The sequence below is a fragment of the Hyperoodon ampullatus genome (genome assembly GCF_949752795.1).
Source record: "Hyperoodon ampullatus genome assembly, chromosome: 4".
NCBI classification, from domain to species: Eukaryota; Metazoa; Chordata; class Mammalia; order Artiodactyla; family Ziphiidae; genus Hyperoodon; species Hyperoodon ampullatus.
The window spans coordinates 83,899,170-83,919,926 of NC_136917.1; the positions used below are offsets into that span (position 1 = coordinate 83,899,170).

The window sequence follows — 20,757 nt, forward strand, 5'->3', positions numbered from 1 at the left end:
AAAACAAAGACTATTTATTACAAGAGACAAAGAAGGACACTACATAATGATCAAGGGATCAATCCAAGAAGAAGATATAACAATTGTAAATACTTATGCACCCAACATAGGAGCACCTCAATACATAAGGCAAATACTGACAGCCATAAAAGAGGAAATCGACAGTAACACAATCATAGTAGGGGACTTTAACACCCCACTTTCACCAATGCACAGATCATCCAAAATGAAAATAAATAAGGAAGCACAAGCTTTAAATGACACATTAAACAAGATGGACTTCATTGATATTTATAGGACATTCCATCCCAAAACAACAGAATACACTTTCTTCTCAAGTGCTCATGGAACATTCTCCAGGATAGATCATACCTTGGGTCACAAATCAAGCCTTGGTAAATTTAAGAAAATTGAACTCGTATCAAGTATCTTTTCCGACCACAACGCTATGAGACTAGATATCAATTACAGGAAAAAATCTGTAAAAAATTCAAACACATGGAAGCTAAACAATAAACTACTGAATAACCAAGAGATCACTGAAGAAATCAAAGAGGAAATCAGAAAATACCTAGAAACAAATGACAATGAAAACATGATGTCCCCAAAGCTATGGGATGCAGCAAAAGCAGTTCTAAGAGGGAAGTTTATAGCAATACAATCCTACCTTAAGAAACAAGAAACATCTCAAATAAACAACCTAACCTTACACCTAAAGCAATTAGAAAAAGAAGAACAAAAAAACCCCAAAGTTAGCAGAAGGAAAGAAATCATAAAGATCAGATCAGAAATAAATGAAAAGGAAAAGAAGGAAACGGTAACAAAGATCAATAAAACTAAAAGCTGGTTCTTTGAGAAGATAAACAAAATTGATAAACCATTAGCCAGACTCATCAAGAAAAAAAGGGAGAAGACTCAAATCAATAGAATTAGAAATGAAAAAGGAGAAGTAACAACTGACCCTGCAGAAATACAAAGGATCATGAGAGATTACGACAAGCAACTACATGCCTATAAAATGGACATCCTGGAAGAAATGGACAGATTCTTAGAAATGCACAACCTTCCAAGACTGAACCAGGAAGAAATAGAAAATATGAACAGAACAAGTCACAAGCACTGAAATTCAAACGGTGATTAAAAATCTTCCAACAAACAAAAGCCCAGGACCAGATGGCTTCACAGGCGAATTCTATCAAACATTTAGAGAAGAGCTAACACCCATCCTTCTCAAACTCTTCCAAAATATAGCAGATGGAGGAACACTCCCAAACACATTCTATGAGGCCACCATCACCCTGATACCAAAACCAGACAAAGATGTCACAAAGAAGCAAAACTACAGGCCAGTATCACTGATGAACATAGATGCAAAAATCCTCAACAAAATACTAGCAAACAGAATCCAGCAGCCTATTAAAAGGATCATACACCATGATAAAGTGGTGTTTATCTCAGGAATGAAAGGATTCTTCAATATATGCAAATCAATCAGTGTGATACACCATATTAACAAATTGAAGGAGAAAAACCATATCATCTCAATAGATGCAGAGAAAGCTTTCGACAAAATTTAACACCCACTTATGATAAAAACCCTCCAGAAAGTAGGCATAAAGGGAACTTACCTCAACATAATAAAGGCCATATATAACAAACCCACAGCCAACATCGTTCTCAGTGGTGAGAAACTGAAACCATTTCCACTAAGATCAGGAACAAGACAAGGTTGCCCACTCTCACCACTATTATTCAACATAGTTTTGAAAGTTTTGGCCACAGCAGTCAGAGAAGAAAAAGAAATAAAAGGAATCCAAATCAGAAAAGAAGAAGTAAAGCTGTCACTATTTGCAGATGACATGATACTATACATAGAGAATCCTAAAGATGCTACCAGAAAACTACTAGAGCTAATCAATGAATTTTGGTAAAATAGCAGGATACAAAATTAATGGACAGAAATCTCGTGCATTCCTATACACTAATGATGAAAAATCTGAAAGTGAAATTAAGAAAACACTCCCATTTACCACTGCAACAAAAAGAATAAAATAGCTACGAATAAACCTACCTAAGGAGACAAAAGACCTGTATGCAGAAAATTATAAGACACTGATGAAAGAAATTAAAGATGATACAAACAGATGGAGAGATATACCATGTTCTTGGATTGGAATAATCAACATTGTGAAAATGAGTATACTACCCACAGCAATCTACAGATTCAGTGCAATCCCTATCAAACTACCACTGGCATTTTTCACAGAACTAGAACAAAAAATTTCACAATGTCTATGGAAACACAAAAGACCCCCAAATGCCAAAGCAATCTTGAGAAAGAAAAACAGAGCTGGAGGAATCTGTTTCCCTGACTTCAGACTATACTACAAAGCTACAGTAATCAAGATGGTATGGTTCTGGCACAAAAACAGAAATATAGATCAATGGAAAAGGATAGAAAGCCCAGAGTTAAACCCACGGACATATGGTCACCTTATCTTTGATAAAGGAGGCAAGAATATACAGTGGAGAAAAGACAGCCTCTTCAATAAGTGGTGCTGGGAAAACTGGACAGGTACATGTAAAAGTATGAAATTAGAACACTCCCTAACACCATACACAAAAATAAACTCAAAATGGATTAAAGACCTAAATGTAAGGCCAGACACTATCAAACTCTTAGAGGAAAACATAGGCAGAATCCTCTATGACATAAATCACAGCAAGATCCTTTTTGACCCACCTCCTAGAGAAATGGAAATAAAAACAAAAATAAACAAATGGGACCTAATGAAACTTCAAAGCTTTTGCACAGCGAAGGAAAGCATAAACAAGATGAAAAGACAACCCTCAGAGTGGGAGAAAATATTTGCAAATGAAGCAACTGACAAAGTATTAATCTCCAAGATTTACCAGCAGCACATGCAGCTCAATATCAAAAAACAAACAACCCAATCCAAAAATGGGCAGAAGACCTAAATAGACATTTCTCCAAAGAAGATATACATATTGCCAACAAACACGTGAAAGAATGCTCAACATCATTAATCATTAGAGAAATGCAAATCAAAACTACAATGCGATCTCATCTCACGCCGGTCAGAATGGCCATCATCAAAAAATCTACAAACAATAAATGCTGGAGAGGCTGTGGAGAAAAGGGAACACTCTTGTACTGTTGGTGGGAATGTAAATTGATGCAGTCACTATGGAAAACAATATGGAGGTTCCTTAAAAACCTAAAAATAGAACTACCATATGACTCAGCAATTCCACTACTGTGCATATACCCTGAGAAAACCGTAATTCAAAAAGAGTCATGTACCAAGATGTGCACTGCAGTTCTATTTACAATAGCCAGGATATGGAAGCAACCTAAGTGTCCATCATCGGATGAATGGATAAAGAAGATGTGGCACATATATACAATGGAATATTACTCAGCCATAAAAAGAAACAAAATTGAGATGTTTGTAGTGAGGTGGATGGACCTAGAGTCTGTCATACAGAGTGAAGTAAGTCAGAAAGAGAAAAACAAATACCATATACTAACACATATATATGGAATCTAAGGGGAAAAAAAGATCATGAAAAACCTAGGAGTAAGACGGGAATAAAGACACAGACCTAATAGAGAATGGACTTGAGGATATGGGGAGGGGGAAGGGTAAGCTGTGACAAAGTGAGAGAGTGGCATGGACATATATATACACTACCAAAGGTAAAATAGATAGCTAGTGTGAAGCAGCCGCAAAGCACAGGGAGATCAGCTAGGTGGTTTGTGACCACCTAGAGGGGTGGGATATGGAGGGTGGGAGGGAGGGAGATGCAAGAGGGAAGAGATATGGGAACATATGTGTATGTATAACTGATTCACTATATGTACAACTGATTCACTTTGTTATAAAGCAGAAACTAACACACCATTGTAAAGCAATTATACTCCAACAAAGATGTTAAAAAAATACTGTATGCTAACATACATATATGGAATTAAAAAAAAAAGTTCTGAAGAACTTAGGGGCAAGCCAGGAATAAAGATATAGACCTACTAGAGAATGGACTTGAGGATATGGGGAGGGGGAAGGGTAATCTGGGACAAAGTGAGAGAGTGGCATGGACATATATACACTACCAAATGTAAAATAGATAGCTTGTGGGAAGCAGCCGCATAACACAGGGAGATCAGCTCGGTGCTTTGTTACCACCTAGAGGTGTGGGATAGCGAGGGTGGGAGGGAGACGCAAGAGGGAGGAGATATGGGGATATGTGTATATGTATAGCTGATTCACTTTGTTATGAAGCAGAAACCGACATACCATTGTAAAGCAATTATACTCCAATAAAGATGTTAAAACATAAAAAGATAATATAATTGCATTAGCAATATTTTAGACCACTTAATGCAATTGTTTTATAAAAACTTGTCTGTATTTTATTTAGAACTTAACTTAGATAGCAGTAATTTCCCTGGAGTGAAACTACGGTCAAAAATGTCCCTCCGTTCTTACGGAAGCCGAGAAGGATCTGTATCTAGTCGTTCAGGAGAGTGCAGTCCTGTTCCTATGGGTTCATTTCCGAGAAGAGGGTTTGTAAATGGAAGCAGAGAAAATACCGGTTATTTAGAAGAACTTGAAAAAGAGAGGTAACTTTTCTTCATTAAATAGTAAACTTTTATGCTCCAATTTTTGCTAGTATTTTGTCATTTTTAATGATACAAGATAGGAATTATGAAGCGTGTATGGTGGATGATCACAAAGACTTAGAGAGCATTTTGCGTTTATTATCTCAAAAACTATGTTATTGATTGTACTTACCTTAAATCGAAAAAATGTAATGGAGGCAATTTCTTGGGATTCTGAACTTCTACTTTGTCACTTAAATACTCACATGCTGTGTACATTAATACACATGATCACAATAGTTATATCTGGCTAAAATATGTAACTGATTTTTAATTGAATTTCTGGTTATCTTTTGAAATGAATTAAATAACTACTAGATCCAGTATAAGATGACTGTTTCCATTATTAAAGGCCTATTACAAGTGGCCACAAATGAAACATTTTTTAATTTATCAGTTTCCGAGTCTAAAAAATGTTACTTGACATAGAATAAGTTCTGGTTTCTCAGAGCTAGCGTATTAATTCTTTTCTTCTTGAAGTTAAAATCATCTCACTACAAGTATCAGAATATATATCGTTATTAGGAACTTTTTCAAGTGTTTTGTACCTTCTAAAAACTTATAAATTCCTTTATGTGTGATTAATACCGTATTATATTACTAAAAGTTCTATTAGACTTTCAAGAAATATTCAAATGTATAAATGTTACATATTACCTCTGGAACCTTGGTCAGGTTATTAAATTTTTGTGTCATTCCCTTCTGTAAAATAGGGATATGATTCTACCTTGTGGAGTTATGAAAAATGAATATTAATATATGGAAAATGCCTAGCATATCTCACTGAGAGGCAAAAGACCTTTTACTACTTTCCCTCTGGTTTCAGGTTTGTCCATCTCTAAAAATAGGGATAATCATCTGGACCAGAAATATTGTTAAGCTTTCTTTACTCTCCTGAGTTTACATGAGTCTCTATTTCATACCCTGAACCGTGACTGTTTCTGAGAGTCTAGGAAACACTATCCTGAAAAATAAGAAGCTAATAACTAGGGTCTACAATCTTCCATCTCTTTGTCCCCTTTGAGCTCTGTTAAGAGGAATGTGAGCATACTGACTTTCCTAGGAACTTACTTTGCTTCATGTAGATAAAAGTCTAATTTTATTAGCAGAGAGAGAGGGGGGAGAGTATATGTGTGTGTAGTTCTGATACATCTTGTGTCCTCTTGGTTTTCACTGTGTTTGGGGGTAAATTTAGTTCTTGTTTATGTGACAAAATCTTTCTTTTGCTCTCACACCTGATAGTTTAGATAGGTCTAGGCTCAAACTTATTTTCCTTCTTCATAATCAATGTCACTGATGAGAAATTTGGTATCGGTCTGATTCACATTCCTTTTCAGGGAACCATTTTTCTTCTTTTGAAACTTTCAGAATGCCTTGGTATATGTGTTTTTTTGATTCATCATGCTGTATACTCGCTGTGCCCTTTTGCTCTGGAAATTTATTTTCTTTAGCTTTCGAAAATTCTGTTATTTCTTTGATGATTTTTCTCCCTCTGTTTTTCTATTCTTTCTTTCTAGACATCCCTTAAGTCATAGATCAACTATCTCTGTGTTTCTTTTTTTCTTGTTTTCTGTATTGCCCAAGATAATTGAGATAAGTGTTAGAAAGTAGTCAAGCCAGGACTCAAACCCAGGTCCATAACCTTTTTGAACTTCAGTTTTCCAGTCTGTAAAATGAGCATAAGAATAACTACCTTAAAAGATGTTGTGAGGATAAAATTCGATTTTTAAAAAAGTACTTAGCACTATGTCTGATACACTCAATAGGCAGCTATTGTCACATTAGCCATTAATACATTTAACAATATTTAAGTGCATAATACATGTGCCATGCTCTTCTAGATGATCCTGAATTAGCTAGAGGACTAAGAAGACATGAGATTTACATTTTAAAGAAGACTCTTGACAGTCACTAAATAAGCCTTTAGTACAGTAAACAAACCATAGAGACCCACCAGCTTCTGGGTCTGGATTTTGTTTCAGTTTTGAGTCTTAAGCACTGTTGTGTGAGTTACAAGATCAACTACTCTCAGTCAACCACTTGTTATCATGCTGGCTCAAGACTTGGTAACTTTTGCTTCCCCAGAGCATTTTGCCACAGTTTGATCTTAAACTTGAGAGTAACAACTTGTCCCTCCTTCTCCTTAACATTTTCCTCACTCCACAACCATCACTAACATTAGCCTATCCATTTAAGCACTTTTAGCACCCAGATCTTATTTAAATAAGCCTATTTATTGGAGAGTAATCAGAGGAAATAGCATCTCCATGTATCCCTATTTCCCCACCTTAGTCCTGGTAGGTCCTACAGGTACTCAGCAGGGAACATTGAAAAATAGAATCAGATCTCATTTTTATGTCAGTTTTAGTATCCAGCCTGTGAAAGAGATTCAAGATTTTTACATTGCTTTCTCCTGGTTCTTTTGTCAAAAATGGAAGGGAGGGGACAGCTTCTCATTGGTCAGCACATCTCCCCCACCCCAGGTTGTTACATCATAACCGGTGCCTGGCTTCCTTCCCATGGATTCCCTCACTACTGAGGTTGCCACATCAAAAGTGAAGGCTTATTTCTTATTTTTTAAATTGCTTCTCAGTAAAGGAAAGGGAATTTTAGCAAGAATAGAACCTTCCACATCCTCACATGCATACATATTCTTCAAGAAAATATAATCAAATAGAATTTTAAAGTAACAGTGTCAGAGTGGGGAACAATTCTGTGTAAGAGCAAACCCCAGAAGCCATAATAAAAAATATCCTCAGATCTGACTACGGGAAAATTAAAATTTTCTACATGGCAAAAACAGTGAAAAAACAAGTGTAAACTGAGAAAAAATATTTATAACTGACAAAGTGCTATCATTCTTAATATAGAAGAGATCCTATAAATAAGTAAGAAAAAGTCACAGAAACGGAAATACAAATGGATTTTAAACTTGAAAAAATACTTAACCTTACTCATACTAACAGAAATCAAATTATAACCGTAGTGATGTACCATTTCTTAAAATCCTAGGTATGTAAAAAAAATTTTTTTTTTTCGTATGAGTATATTTATTGTGGGGCATGTCCCTCTAAATATAGTTATCCCATGTTCCTTTTTTTTCACTCTAAGTATCTTACAGTTTTGTCAGTTATACCTCAATAAAACTGAAAAACATTGACAACAATAGTACTAAAAAAAATCATCATGAAATACTTCTAACTCCACAGAAAAGTGTAACAAGTAAACAGGCCTTTGACACCTGATTTTAAGAGATGTCAGTATTTCTCCAAATGTGCTTTAGATCTGTTTTAAAAGTAAATAAAACCTTATATATACTGTTGAAGCCTGCATTTGCACATTCCCTATCACATTTGCTCCCTCTCCAGTGAAGCTGAGATGGGTCCTCCATGCACAAACAACATTGATCTTGTGTTGTTTTTTTTTTCCCCCTCCCCATATCCTCAAGTCCATTCTCTAGTAGGTCTGTGTCTTTATTCCTGTCTTACCCCTATGTTCTTCATGACATTTTTTTTTCTTAAATTCCATATATATGTGTCAGCATACAGTATTTGTCTTTCTCTTTCTGACTTACTTCACTCTGTATGACAGGCTCTAGGTCCATCCACCTCATTACAAATAGCTCAATTTCGTTTCTTTTTATGGCTGAGTAATATTCCATTGTATATATGTGCCACATCTTCTTTACCCATTCATCCGATGATGGAACATTTCATAAAATGTTTGCATTGGTGAAGGTGGCAAGAGCATAAATAGGTACAATACCTAATAAGGGCAGTAATTTTAAAATTTACTTACCCTAGGAATTTATCTTCTGTACATGCTTGCACATTGGTGAAATGAACTTATGTATAAGGATATTCAGTGCAGCATTGTTTATAATAGCAAAAGATTAGAAAGATCCTAAATGCCCTCCAACATAGAACCAGTTATAGTTTATCCCTGTATGGATTCATGAATATCTTTGCAGCTAGCAAAAAACACATAGGACCTTTTTATGTTCTGATACAGAATGATCTCCAAGATAGATTTTTAAGTGGGAAAAAAAAGTTATACGACAACACACATAAAAATATGCTACTATTTATGTTTAAAAATGTACATGTAGGGCTTCCCTGGTGGCGCAGTGGTTGAGAGTCCGCCTGCCGATGCAGGGGACGCGGGTTCATGCCCCGGTCCGGGAAGATCCCACATGCCGTGGAGCAGCTGGGCCCGTGAGCCATGGCTGCTGAGCCTGCGTGTCTGGAGCCTGTGCTCCGCAATGGGAGAGGCCACAACAGTGAGAGGCCCATGTACCGCAAAAAAAAAAAAAAAAGTACACGTAATTATATACATATATCCTTGCATTTTTATAGAGTGTCTCTGGAAATATATACACGAGAGTGATAATAGTGGTCGCTTTGGGAAAGGAGATAGATCATATACTTCTTGTACCTACTGATTTTTTCCCATTAACACTCTTATTTTGCATTTATCTTTTTTTTTTTTTTGGTACGCGGGCCTCTCACTCTTGTGGCCTCTCCCATTGCGGAGCACAGGCTCCGGACGCGCAGGCTTGGTGGCCATGGCTCACGAGCCCAGCCGCTCCACGGCATGTGGGATCTTCCCAGACCGGGGCACGAACCCGCGTCCCCTGCATCGGCAGGCGGACTCTCAACCACTGCGCCACCAGGGAAACCCGCATTTATCTTTATAATGATCAGGTATGGAGTATCTTGATATAGATTGTTATTGAGGACATCATCGATTAGGTTATGAAGAATTATGTAACAAATTCATCTTCAAATTCCAAACTAAGAAAATGTTTCTCTCCCTCAGAATAACTTCCTCTTATTACACAGTGACAATATATTTCTTACTGTTTTGACTGCTGAGAAGCTGAAAGCTACATCTGTGTCCAATGCAGTAGTTCCCTGTACTCTAGGTTTGTTTTTTGCATAATTACTGCTTTTCTTTACTCCTTTATTATACTTTTTATTCTTGTATTAAGTCCCACCTTCAAAAATCCAAAATTAAAAATATTTTCATTTATTCATTATACTTTAAATAGAGAACAGTACAGTTACAGCTTATCAGAACTGCTGTTGTGTGTGCTATATTAGCATTGTGTAAACTTAACTTTTTTTGAAAAACAGATCATTGCTTCTTGCTGACCTTGACAAAGAAGAAAAGGAAAAAGACTGGTATTATGCTCAACTTCAGAATCTCACTAAAAGAATAGATAGTCTTCCTTTAACTGAAAATGTAAGTAACTTGACAAAATGACTTATTTTTAATATATAAAAGTATATATAAATTTATAACTGCATTTATAGTTATTTGTAAACAGTAATATGTTTTATCCAACTTTAAATAAACCTAAATATATAATAATGAATTTTGTTTATAAAGGTGATAAAACTTCATTACGCTCAAGCATATTTATTTTAAGTCCCTTGTTAAGAAAACCTCTTAAGTTTGAATACTAAAGGACTCAGGGTTCTACTAGGAAACTGGTTTTTTATTCTGTATGTTCAATTACCAGACATACTCTGTAGAAATGTTTATTACCATCTGTCTGTTTTTTGAACTGTATTACAGGACTCATGCTAGATAATTTTTGCATTAAAAGTATCTTAGCGATAACTTGTGTCCTATTCAAATGACAGTATCTGGTGGTATGGACTTTAGGGCTTTTTGCAGGTATACGAAACTTGTTTTGCAAATATAACTATGTAAAAAATAATTTAATTCTGTCATCCTCTTCCTCCCCACCCAGCCTCTCCATGTCAACTGTTTCATTCATGGGATGGCACATGTAAGAACATTTCTGAAATACATTAATAATTTTAAACAAGACTATATTTTAACTGTTATCCATAAATTTTAAAATAATTTTTAAAAAGGGAAAAAATAGGCTAATTAAAATATATCTTCCGCTCTTAGCTTAAATTTTTCATTTTCTTTTCTTTTCTTTGGTCCTGCCACACAGCTCGTGGGATCTTAGTTCCCCAACCAGGGATTGAACCCGGGCCCCCTGCAGTGGAAGCGTGGAGCCCTAACCACTGGACCGCCAGGGAACTCCCTTTCATTTTCTAATAGCACTTTTGAGAGAGCATAATAAACAAAAGGCAAAAGTGCAAAGAAGGAAAACCTTTTTCAAAACACATAGTCAGTTTCCTGACTGGAGTGGGCATTGCCTGGTGGGAGCTAGAGCTAGAAGCTTAAGTGCTCAGCCTCCTAGAACAGTCATCCAGGATTTTGAGAGGGAACAAATCTCCCATCCTGACGATGTCTTAATGTCTTTTCAGGAGTTAAGGAGACACCACTAGTGAAAGAACAGTTCATGGAGAGTTCTTGGCACATGAGGATTAGGAACTCAGGAGGGTTTGGTGGGATTTTTACTCTTAAAAATAGTAAAGCATTGTTTTGCATACAAAATTTAGAATCCAACTGTCTGCATGCAGTCGTGTATGTGACAATTCAAGATCGATTGGTTAATATCTGAAACAAAGATTAATTGTCAAATCATTCATTCCCATGTTAATTTACTAAATAGCCAATCACATTTATTTAAGAGGATATGTAATAGTATGAGTGTGTTTCGTGTTTGGTAATTGCAATCATTGTTGGTTTTGTTGTGGTCTTCCATTTACAAAGCTTGGTGTCAGTTTATTTATCTCTTGTAAAAATAAAATACAGTGTGTATGTGTGAAAAAGAGGATATGTAAGATGTTATGGACCATTTGGCAACATTAGCGAATGTAAATTGCTTCCATTTCATAAATATTTTTTAATTTCACAAAACTTTGCTTTTATATTGGGAAGCCAAGTTAAGAACACTCTCATATGGAAATACTTATTAAGATACTAGGTATTGCTTAAAACATCAGATCTAAACTGCATTATTATAACATACTGTGTCACGTTCAACGTTTGTGCAGGGGGGTTGGGGAAGTGGAGGACAAATGAGTGTAGTTACGACTGGCTCACTGGGAATTAGAAATAACATGCAGACTATTTCATCTGTGTTGCAACCCATGATGTGGGTATGCCTATAGGAATACATTCTGCTTATGTCATCTGTATATTGCAAAGGAAATGGGTGAGAGCTCCTCTGACTTATCTGACAACACAATTTGGGATCCTTAGGCCTACAGAATGCTATTCTGAGTCAGACATGTGCACATGCAGCTTTTTTTTGGGGGGGTGGGATCTTAGTTCCCTGACCAGGGATCGAACCCAGGCCCTCAGCAATGAAAGCACAGAGTCCTAACCTCTGGACCACCAGGAATTTCCACACATGCAGCTTTTTATTGGGCATATAGAGCATGGAAAATGTACAGCACTTCCTTACTCTCGTCATGGCCCATTATAACTCTGTTACTTATCATTTTGTCTAATCATATTTTTAGCCTTTATCACCTCTTGGAGCATGTCTTTGCAAGTTTATTTACCTTGTCCTTTTCATCCTTTTTTATGCCTAGCAGTTACCACAGTACCTGGAATTTTAGTTAAAGGGCAAATAAAATTTTGAATGAATTAACACCCACTCTGTGAAGTACTTTTTTTGGTTTGTTTCAACTTGGGTTCACATTTGGATTTTTACCAAAAAGTTTGCGTTGTCTCACAATTAATGATTATATTATATAAAAGCTTTTTCTTATTCCATTTTCTTCTTTTTACAAATGGGAAAGTTCTCTCTGTTTAGTCTACATGTATACAACAGTCCATACCTAAAATTGAGGTATAAACTTAAGGATGATGGACCTGATTCTTGATTATTCTATGTTGTCCACATTACTATTCTAGTTTTTAATAATTCAAAGTACTACTTCTTCAGAGCAGAAGGATTATAAGGTGACTGAAGATAGGCTTAGCCTAACTGGACCGATTATATATTTTATTTTATTTATAAAACTTATTTATTTATGGCTGCATTGGGTCTTCGTTGCTGCATGCAGGCTTTCTCTAGTTCTGGCGAGCAGGGGCTACTCTTTCGTGCGCAGGCTTCTCATTGTGGTGGCTTCTCTTGTTGCAGAGCACGGGCTCTAGGTGCGCAGGCTTCAGTAGTTGTGTCACACAGGCTCAGTAGTTGTGGCACACAGGCTTAGTTGCTCTGCAGCATGTGGGATCTTCCTGGACCAAGGCTCAAACCCATGTCCCCTGCATTGGCAGGCAGATTCTTAACCACTGTGCCACCAGGGAAGTCCCCAATTATATATTTTAAATGAAAGTGTACAATTTAATTAAAGCTGTTTGTGACTATGGAGCAATAAAAGTGTTTCAACTCTGCATTTCACATCAAAGACCCAGTCTGAGCCTAGCACTGATAATCAAGTTTTAGGACTCTTTGGAGTAAAAAATAATTCTCTCATACACAGTAACTTACATATTTGATTATTCATTTTCTTTATTGGTACTTATATGCTTTTTTATTTTTACTGATAAACACACAAGATATTAACATTTCCATTTTATTTGTGGTTTCAGTTTTCCTTACAGACAGATATGACCAGAAGGCAATTGGAATATGAAGCAAGGCAAATCAGAGTTGCAATGGAAGAACAACTGGGTACTTGCCAGGATATGGAAAAACGTGCACAGGTAACTTATTTATTATTAAACTGTGAAACAGCACTAGCTAGAGATCTATTAAGAATCTAATCAATTACAGCTCTGTTACCATTGATTAAATTTTATTATTACAAATATGTTAAAGTCTGTCTTTACTTTGACACTAGTTCAAAATAAATAATTTACCATGACCCTGATACCAAAACCAGACAAAGATGTCACAAAAAAAGAAAACTACAGACCAATATCACTGATGAACATACATGCTAAACTCCTCAACAAAATACTAGCAAACAGAATCCAAGAGCACATTAAAAGTATCATACACCATGATCAAGTGGGGTTTATCCCAGGAATGCAAGAATTCTTCAATATACGCAAATCAATCAACGTGATACACCGTATTAACAAATTGAAGGAGAAAAACCATATGATCATCTCAATAGATGCAGAAAAAGCTTTTGACAAAATTCAACACCCATTTATGATAAAAACCCTGCAAAAAGTAGGCATAGAGGGAACTTACCTCAACATAATAAAGGCCATATATGACAAACCCACAGCCAACATCGTCCTCAATGGTGAAAAACTGAAACCACTTCCACTAAGATCAGGAACAAGACAAGGCTGCCCACTCTCACCACTCTTATTCAACATAGTTTTGGAAGTTTTAGCCACAGCAGTCAGAGAAGAAAAAGAAATAAAAGGAATCCAAATCAGAAAAGAAGAAGTAAAGCTGTCACTGTTTGCAGATGACATGATACTATACATAGAGAATCCTAAAGATGCTACCAGAAAACTACTAGAGCTCATCAATGAATTTGGTAAAGTAGCGGGATACAAAATTAATGCACAGAAATCTCTTGCATTCCTACGCACTAATGATGAAAAATCTGAAAGTGAAATTAAGAAAACACTCCCATTTACCACTGCAACAAAAAGAATAAAATATCTAGGAATAAACCTACCTAAGGAGACAAAAGACCTGTATGCAGAAAATTATGACACTGATGAAAGAAGTTAAAGATGATACAAACAGATGGAGAGATATACCATGTTCTTGGATTGGAGTAATCAACATTGTGAAAATGAGTATACTACCCACAGCAATCTACAGATTCAGTGCAATCCCTATCAAACTACCACTGGCATTTTTCACAGAACTAGAACAAAAAAATTTCACAATGTGTATGGAAACACAAAAGACCCTGAATAGCCGAAGCAATTTTGAGAAAGAAAAACGGAGCTGGAGGAATCAGGCTCCTAGACTTCAGACTGTACTACAAAGCTACAGTAATTAAGATGGTAAGGTCCTGGCACAAAAACAGAAATATAGATCAGTGGAACAGGATAGAAAGCCCAGAGTTAAACCCATGCACATATGGTCACCTTATCTTTGATAAAGGAGGCAAGAATATACAGTGGAGAAAAGACAGCCTCTTCAATAAGTGGTGCTGGGAAAACTGGACAGCTACATGTAAAAGAATGAAATTAGAACACTCCCTAACACCGTACACAAAAATTAACTCAAAATGGATTAAAGACCTAAAAGTGAAGCCAGACACTATCAAACTCTTAGAGGAAAACATAAGGAGAACACTCTATGACATAAATCACAGCAAGATCCTTTTTGACCCACCTCCTAGAGAAATGGAAATAAAAACAAAAATAAACAAATGGGACCTAATGAAACGTAAAAGCTTTTGCACAGCAAAGGAAACCATAAACAAGATGAAAAGACAACCCTCAGAGTGGGAGAAAATATTTGCAAATGAAGCAACTGACAAAGGATTAATCTCCAAGATTTACAAGCAGGTCATGCAGCTCAATAACAAAAAAACAACCCAATCCAAAAATGGGCAGAAGACCTAAATAGACATTTCTCCAAAGAAGATATACAGATTGCCAACAAACACATGAAAGAATGATCAACATCATTAGAGAAATGCAAATCAAAACTACAATGCGATATCATCTTACACCAGTCAGAATGGCATTATCAAAAAATCTACAAACAATAAATGCTGGAGAGGGTGTGGGGAAAAGGGAACCCTCTTGCACTGTTGGTGGGAATGTAAATTCATACAGCTACTATGGAGAACAATATGGAGGTTCCTTAAAAAACTAAAAATGGAACTATCATATGACCCAGCAATCCCACTGCTGGGCATATACCCTGAGAAAACCATAATTCAAAAAGAGTCATGTACCACAATGTTCATTGCAGCTCTATTTACAGTAGCCAGGACATGGAAGCAACCTAAGTGTCCATCGACAGATGAATGGATAAAGAAGATGTGGCACTTACATACAATGGAATATTACTCAGCCATAAAAAGAAACGAAATTGAGTTATTTGTAGTGAGGTGGATGGACCTAGAGTCTGTCCTACAGAGTGAAGTAAGTCAGAAAGAGAAAAACAAATACCATATGCTAACACACATATATGGAATTTAAAAAGTTCTAAAGAACCTAGGGGCAAGATGGGAATAAAGACACAGACCTACTGGAGAATGGACTTGAGGATATGGGGAGGGGGTAGGGTAACCTGGGACAAAGAGAGTGGCATGGACATATATACACTACCAAATGTAAAATAGATAGCTCGTGGGAAGCAGCCGCATAGCACAGGGAGATCAGCTCGGTGCTTTGTGACCACCTAGAGGGGTGGGATAGGGAAGGTGGGAGGGAGACGCAAGAGGGAGGAGATATGGGGATATATGTATATGTTTAGCTGATTCACTTTGTTATAAAGCAGAAACTGACACACCATTGTAAAGCAATTATACTCCAATAAAAATGTTAAAAAGAATTTACCATGGCTGCTGGGCAACATAACCAGTGTTCACATAATTCTGCCTTCATATTTCATTTCCCTGATACTGTTCTGCTATGCCTTGGAATTATGAGGGAAGAAGAATTAGATGCTGATCTTCTGGTAGCTGATAGCTAGCTTCTGTTAGCTATTTGTTAGTAATTGTCCACAGTACATCTTTCCCTCCTAACTCTCTGCTTGAGTGACTCAACATGTAAGACTAGAATGGCCAGCTAATGAACATAGGGAAGTGGATCCCAGGAAGACCTGAAGCCATGAGAAAAAAATGTGGGATCTCATTTGCAAGGAGAAAGGATGGATAAAAATTCCAAATAAGAATAGAGTAAAAGTTTTTTAAGGAATAATTATGTATCAGAAACCAGAAGCCAACTTTATATTAACTTGAATAGAGAAATAATAAGATTATTACCATTGCACTCATTAATATGGTTGGGTGCTTGCTGTCATCACTATTATTTAACTGTGTTTGGAGGTCCACTAATTCAGTTAGAAAGAAAATAAGTTGTTTAAATACTACACTATTTTCCAACTAGAAGGGAAGAGACCAAATAATTGTCATTTGTAAATTATATGGTTGTTTGCCTAGAAAAACCATAGAGGAGAGTCAAAAAATATTTCAGCTAATGAGAGAATTGAGTAAGGTGGCTGGAGTTAAGGTACATTACAAAAATTAGTAGGTTTTCTCTAGTAGCAATAGCTACCACTTGGAAATGGGAGATGGGGTAGGAGGACCTGTTTACAATAACAGGACACTTTAAAATACCTGGAACATACCCACATGAAGAAAAGTATAAAATTGCTAAAGGCCGCAAAATGTGGGCTTAAAAATAGAGCCTATGCTGCTGTCTGTATTGTATATGGGGTATCTGGTTGAAGTGCCCCTACATAGCTGACCCCAGGGAATCGCAGAAGAGGGGCGGACCCAGATGGTAAGGGTCGTGCAGGGTATGGAGGGGTGGAGCGTATGATCAGGCCACCCAGGACGGCTGTTGTCTTGCTCTCTGTACATCCCCTGCTCGACCAGTGCCTGCTTCACCTACACCCCACTCACATGACTGACCTTCCTGCATGCTTGCCCCAGGCCCCAGCTGGTGATTGTTCTCATCAGTGGGGCAGTGAGGAACGTCCCCCTCTGCTAGTTTCTTCTGGCTTCCCTGGTAACTAATGCACCTGCCTGAGGTAATTCTCCCTATAACTAGCAAATCTCCCCTTCCACCGGGAGGGAAACCCACTGCCATGTCCTGCCCGCTGTCTGCCGCACATGGTGGGGTGTCACTCCGGGACCTTGCTTCAGGTGTGTAAGATCCCCCATCCATTAAACCATTGATGTCTCTGTTGCTGAAAAAAATAAATAAATAAGGAAGCCTAGGTGAGAAGACTTTAATATCCTAAAAATGCCTTTCTTTAAAAAGTTGATATATAATACAATTCCAGTCATAACGTTAAATTTTTTTTGGAGCCCGGAAAAATGATTCTAAAGTTTGCAAAGTAAAAATGTCCAAAAGTATTTAAGAAAATTATGAGTGAGGATTTACCTTACCATTTGTTAAAACTTACTGTAAAGGTGTTGTAGTAATCACAGTATGATAGCACAGGTATAGATGTAGGCAAATAGAACAGAATAGAGACTAGAAAAAGATATAAGAAGATATGGAATCTTTTAATGATAAAAGTTATAAATTTGGGGGGAAATGGTAAATAACTCAATAAACGCATAGGTATAACTAGGAACCTGTTTGGTAGAAGAGAAATTGAATTAGATCCCTAACTCACATCTTGTACATGGACAATTATAGGTGGATTAAATATCTAAATGTAAAAAATAAACATAAAATTAATAGAAGAAAATATAGAACAAGAGAGATCTTAATTAAGAATGGAAACTCAAAAGCAATAAAGGTGGGGTGGGAAACAGGATTTATTTCATAAAAATTTAAAACATTCATCCTGCAGAAAATAAACTAAGGGAAAATATTTGTACACGTAAGGGGAAAAGGTTAATATCCCTGTACTATAAGAATTCCTACAAACAATAAGAAAAAGACAACACTTTTTTTTTTTTTTTGCGGTACGCGGGCCTCTCGCTGCTGGGGCCTCTCCCGTTGCGGAGCCCAGGCTCCGGACGCACAGGCTCAGCAGCCATGGCTCATGGGCCTAGCCGCTCCGCGGCATGTGGGATCTTCCCGGCACGAACCCGTGTCCCCTGCATCAGCAGGCGGACTCTCAACCACTGCACCACCAGGGAAGCCCGACAACTCTTTTTTTATATGGGTAAAGGATGTAATCATTCAATTTATTGAAAAGAAAATGTAAGTGACCAGTAAAACATACGAATGACTGAGGAACAATTTAGGGAAAGTTGAAACAAAATCCACTCTTGCCCATGCGTGTGTGTTAGTCTCTATCTCTGTTAACAGTTTTGTTATTTATTTATTTTCTCCATTATTTGTTCAACACATATTTGCACCTAGTATGGTCATGCCTGCTCTCCTCTATGCGTAATTTTTCACTGTTAAAACAACTCTGATAAACATACTTATTCATATCCTGTAAACACGTACAACAGTTTCTCTAGGTCAAGAGTCAGTCTTTTTCTTAAAGGGCTATATGGTAAATATTTTAAACTTTGTGGCCATATGGTCTCTGTCGTAACTACTCAGCTCTGCCTTTGTAACAAGAAGGCAACCATAGATGACAATATATAAGCAGATGGGCATGGCTGTCTTTCAGTAAAACTTAATTCATAAATACAGATGGCTAGCAAGCCCTAATTTACTGACCTCTGCTCTAAGGTATATACCTAAAAGCGTAATTGCTGGTCATAAGGTATGAGTGTTTTGAATAGTGTGTTCCAAATTGCACTCAAAATGATTTTATCAGTTTACATTTCTCCTAGTTGTATGTGAGAATTCCAGTTTCTTTTACCTGATTTTTTCAGCAATTGTGAGTCACATTTTATAATTAACAATCAATGGGCATTTGAAACATTATCTTGTCATTTAGTTTGTACTTCCATGAGTACTACTGAAGCTGATTATCTTTTCATGTATTTATTAGATTTTCGTTTTGTCATTTTTCCATATCCTTTGCCCATTTTCTATTATGTTAAATGTCTTATTCTTATGTATTTGAGAGAGATTTTAATATCCTCTAGATACCAATCTGTTATACATAATGTATATCACAGCACCTCCCTGCCAAATATGTTACCTACTTTAGCTTCATGATAACAAAAATTGGTTTTTGTTATAAAGCTAAATTAATTGTATTGCCATATTTGTGCTTTCTTTGACCTATTTATACATCTTTTCCTATCCTTAAAGATACCCTTGTATTTTTTTCTAATAGTTTTAATGTTTTATTTTTACAATTAGGTCTTTAATTCATCTCAAATTTGCTATTATATGTTTTGGAGGTAGGAATCTAATTATATATATATATATATATGTATATACACACACATATGATTTTCATATCAGTGTATATATAATTATTTAATATATATTATATGCAATATAATTTTGATTATTTAATAAATATATATTATTAATTATGTAATATATAATTAATTATGTATACATACATATGCATAACACAGATACACACAGATCGATGCATATTTATGTTGTTAACTAAATTTCCCATTATCACTTACTGGATGTGCCACTGTTTCCCCATGGATTGGTAATGCTGTCTCTGGCATCTGAGAAGTTTGCATTTGCTGGATATTTGTAGACTCTATTCGATTAGTCTGTTTTAGCTTCTCTGTCCCTGCGCTGATAACCACATTTGTTTTATTTGCTATGGCTTTATTAATCTTGGTACCTAGTAGGGTGAGTCCTTCTTATTTTTGTTTGTAAAAATGTGTTTATATTCTGTTTTGTTACTCATCTAATTCAAGGAAAAGCTTTATGGGCTTTTGATTAGAATTACATTGAATTTATAATTAATTTGAGGAGAATTTATATCTTTACAATATAAAGATTGGTTCTTGGTTGAAAGGGTGACTCTGGAGCCAGTCCTCCTGGGTTCTAATTCCCTACCTGTCACTTATCAGCACTGTGATCTTGGGTAAACTCTGTCTCAGTTTTCCCATTGGTAGAATACAAATAATGATTCCCTGTAAAATGTGAGGATTAAATGAGTTAATATATGTAAAACACTTGGAATCCAGCAAACAGAAAACACTCAGGAAATATTAGGTATTGTTATTAATTTTTTATCTCTCCGTTCATTTAGGTCTTATTTTTATGTCCTTCGAAAAAGTTTTGTAGTATTCTTCATAAAACTCTTACACATCTTTTTTTTACATTTATTCCTAGATATCTTACAGTTTTTGTTGCATTGTGAATGGGATTTTCTTTAATTATGTTACTAAATTTGATTTGTTATGCGTCCAGCAGTCTTCCTGAACTCTTTTAGTAGATTGTCTCAGTAGTTTAGGATTTTCTTGGATTTTCCATTCAAACTGTTATTTTGTTTGCAAGTAATGACAATTTTGTCTTTTCCAGTCATTTTTTTCTCTTTGTATTAAATAAGAACTCTAATACATCTTTGAATAAAAAGCAGTGATAATTGGTCTTCTTCATCTTCTCTTGGCTCTAAAAGGAATCCTTCTGAAATTTCACCATTAAGTATGTTGTTTACTCAAGGTTTTTGATACCATTTATCAAGTTAAGGA

At 36.1% G+C, this 20,757-nt stretch overlaps 1 protein-coding gene across 17 annotated transcripts in view; it reads left to right on the forward strand.

Annotated features, from left to right (window-relative positions):
* The window catches only part of APC (APC regulator of WNT signaling pathway), a gene marked incomplete at its 5' end in the record, with an annotated part of 138,502 nt that overhangs the window by 62,035 nt on the left and 55,710 nt on the right, over positions 1-20,757 (forward strand). For all 17 annotated transcript variants that reach the window (XM_079702112.1, XM_079702121.1, XM_079702114.1 and 14 more), the window contains 3 exons: positions 4,444-4,645; positions 9,820-9,928; positions 13,157-13,270. In XM_079702112.1, coding sequence (XP_079558238.1) covers positions 4,444-4,645; positions 9,820-9,928; positions 13,157-13,270 — 425 coding nt within the window. The remainder of the gene's footprint in view (positions 1-4,443; positions 4,646-9,819; positions 9,929-13,156; positions 13,271-20,757) is intronic.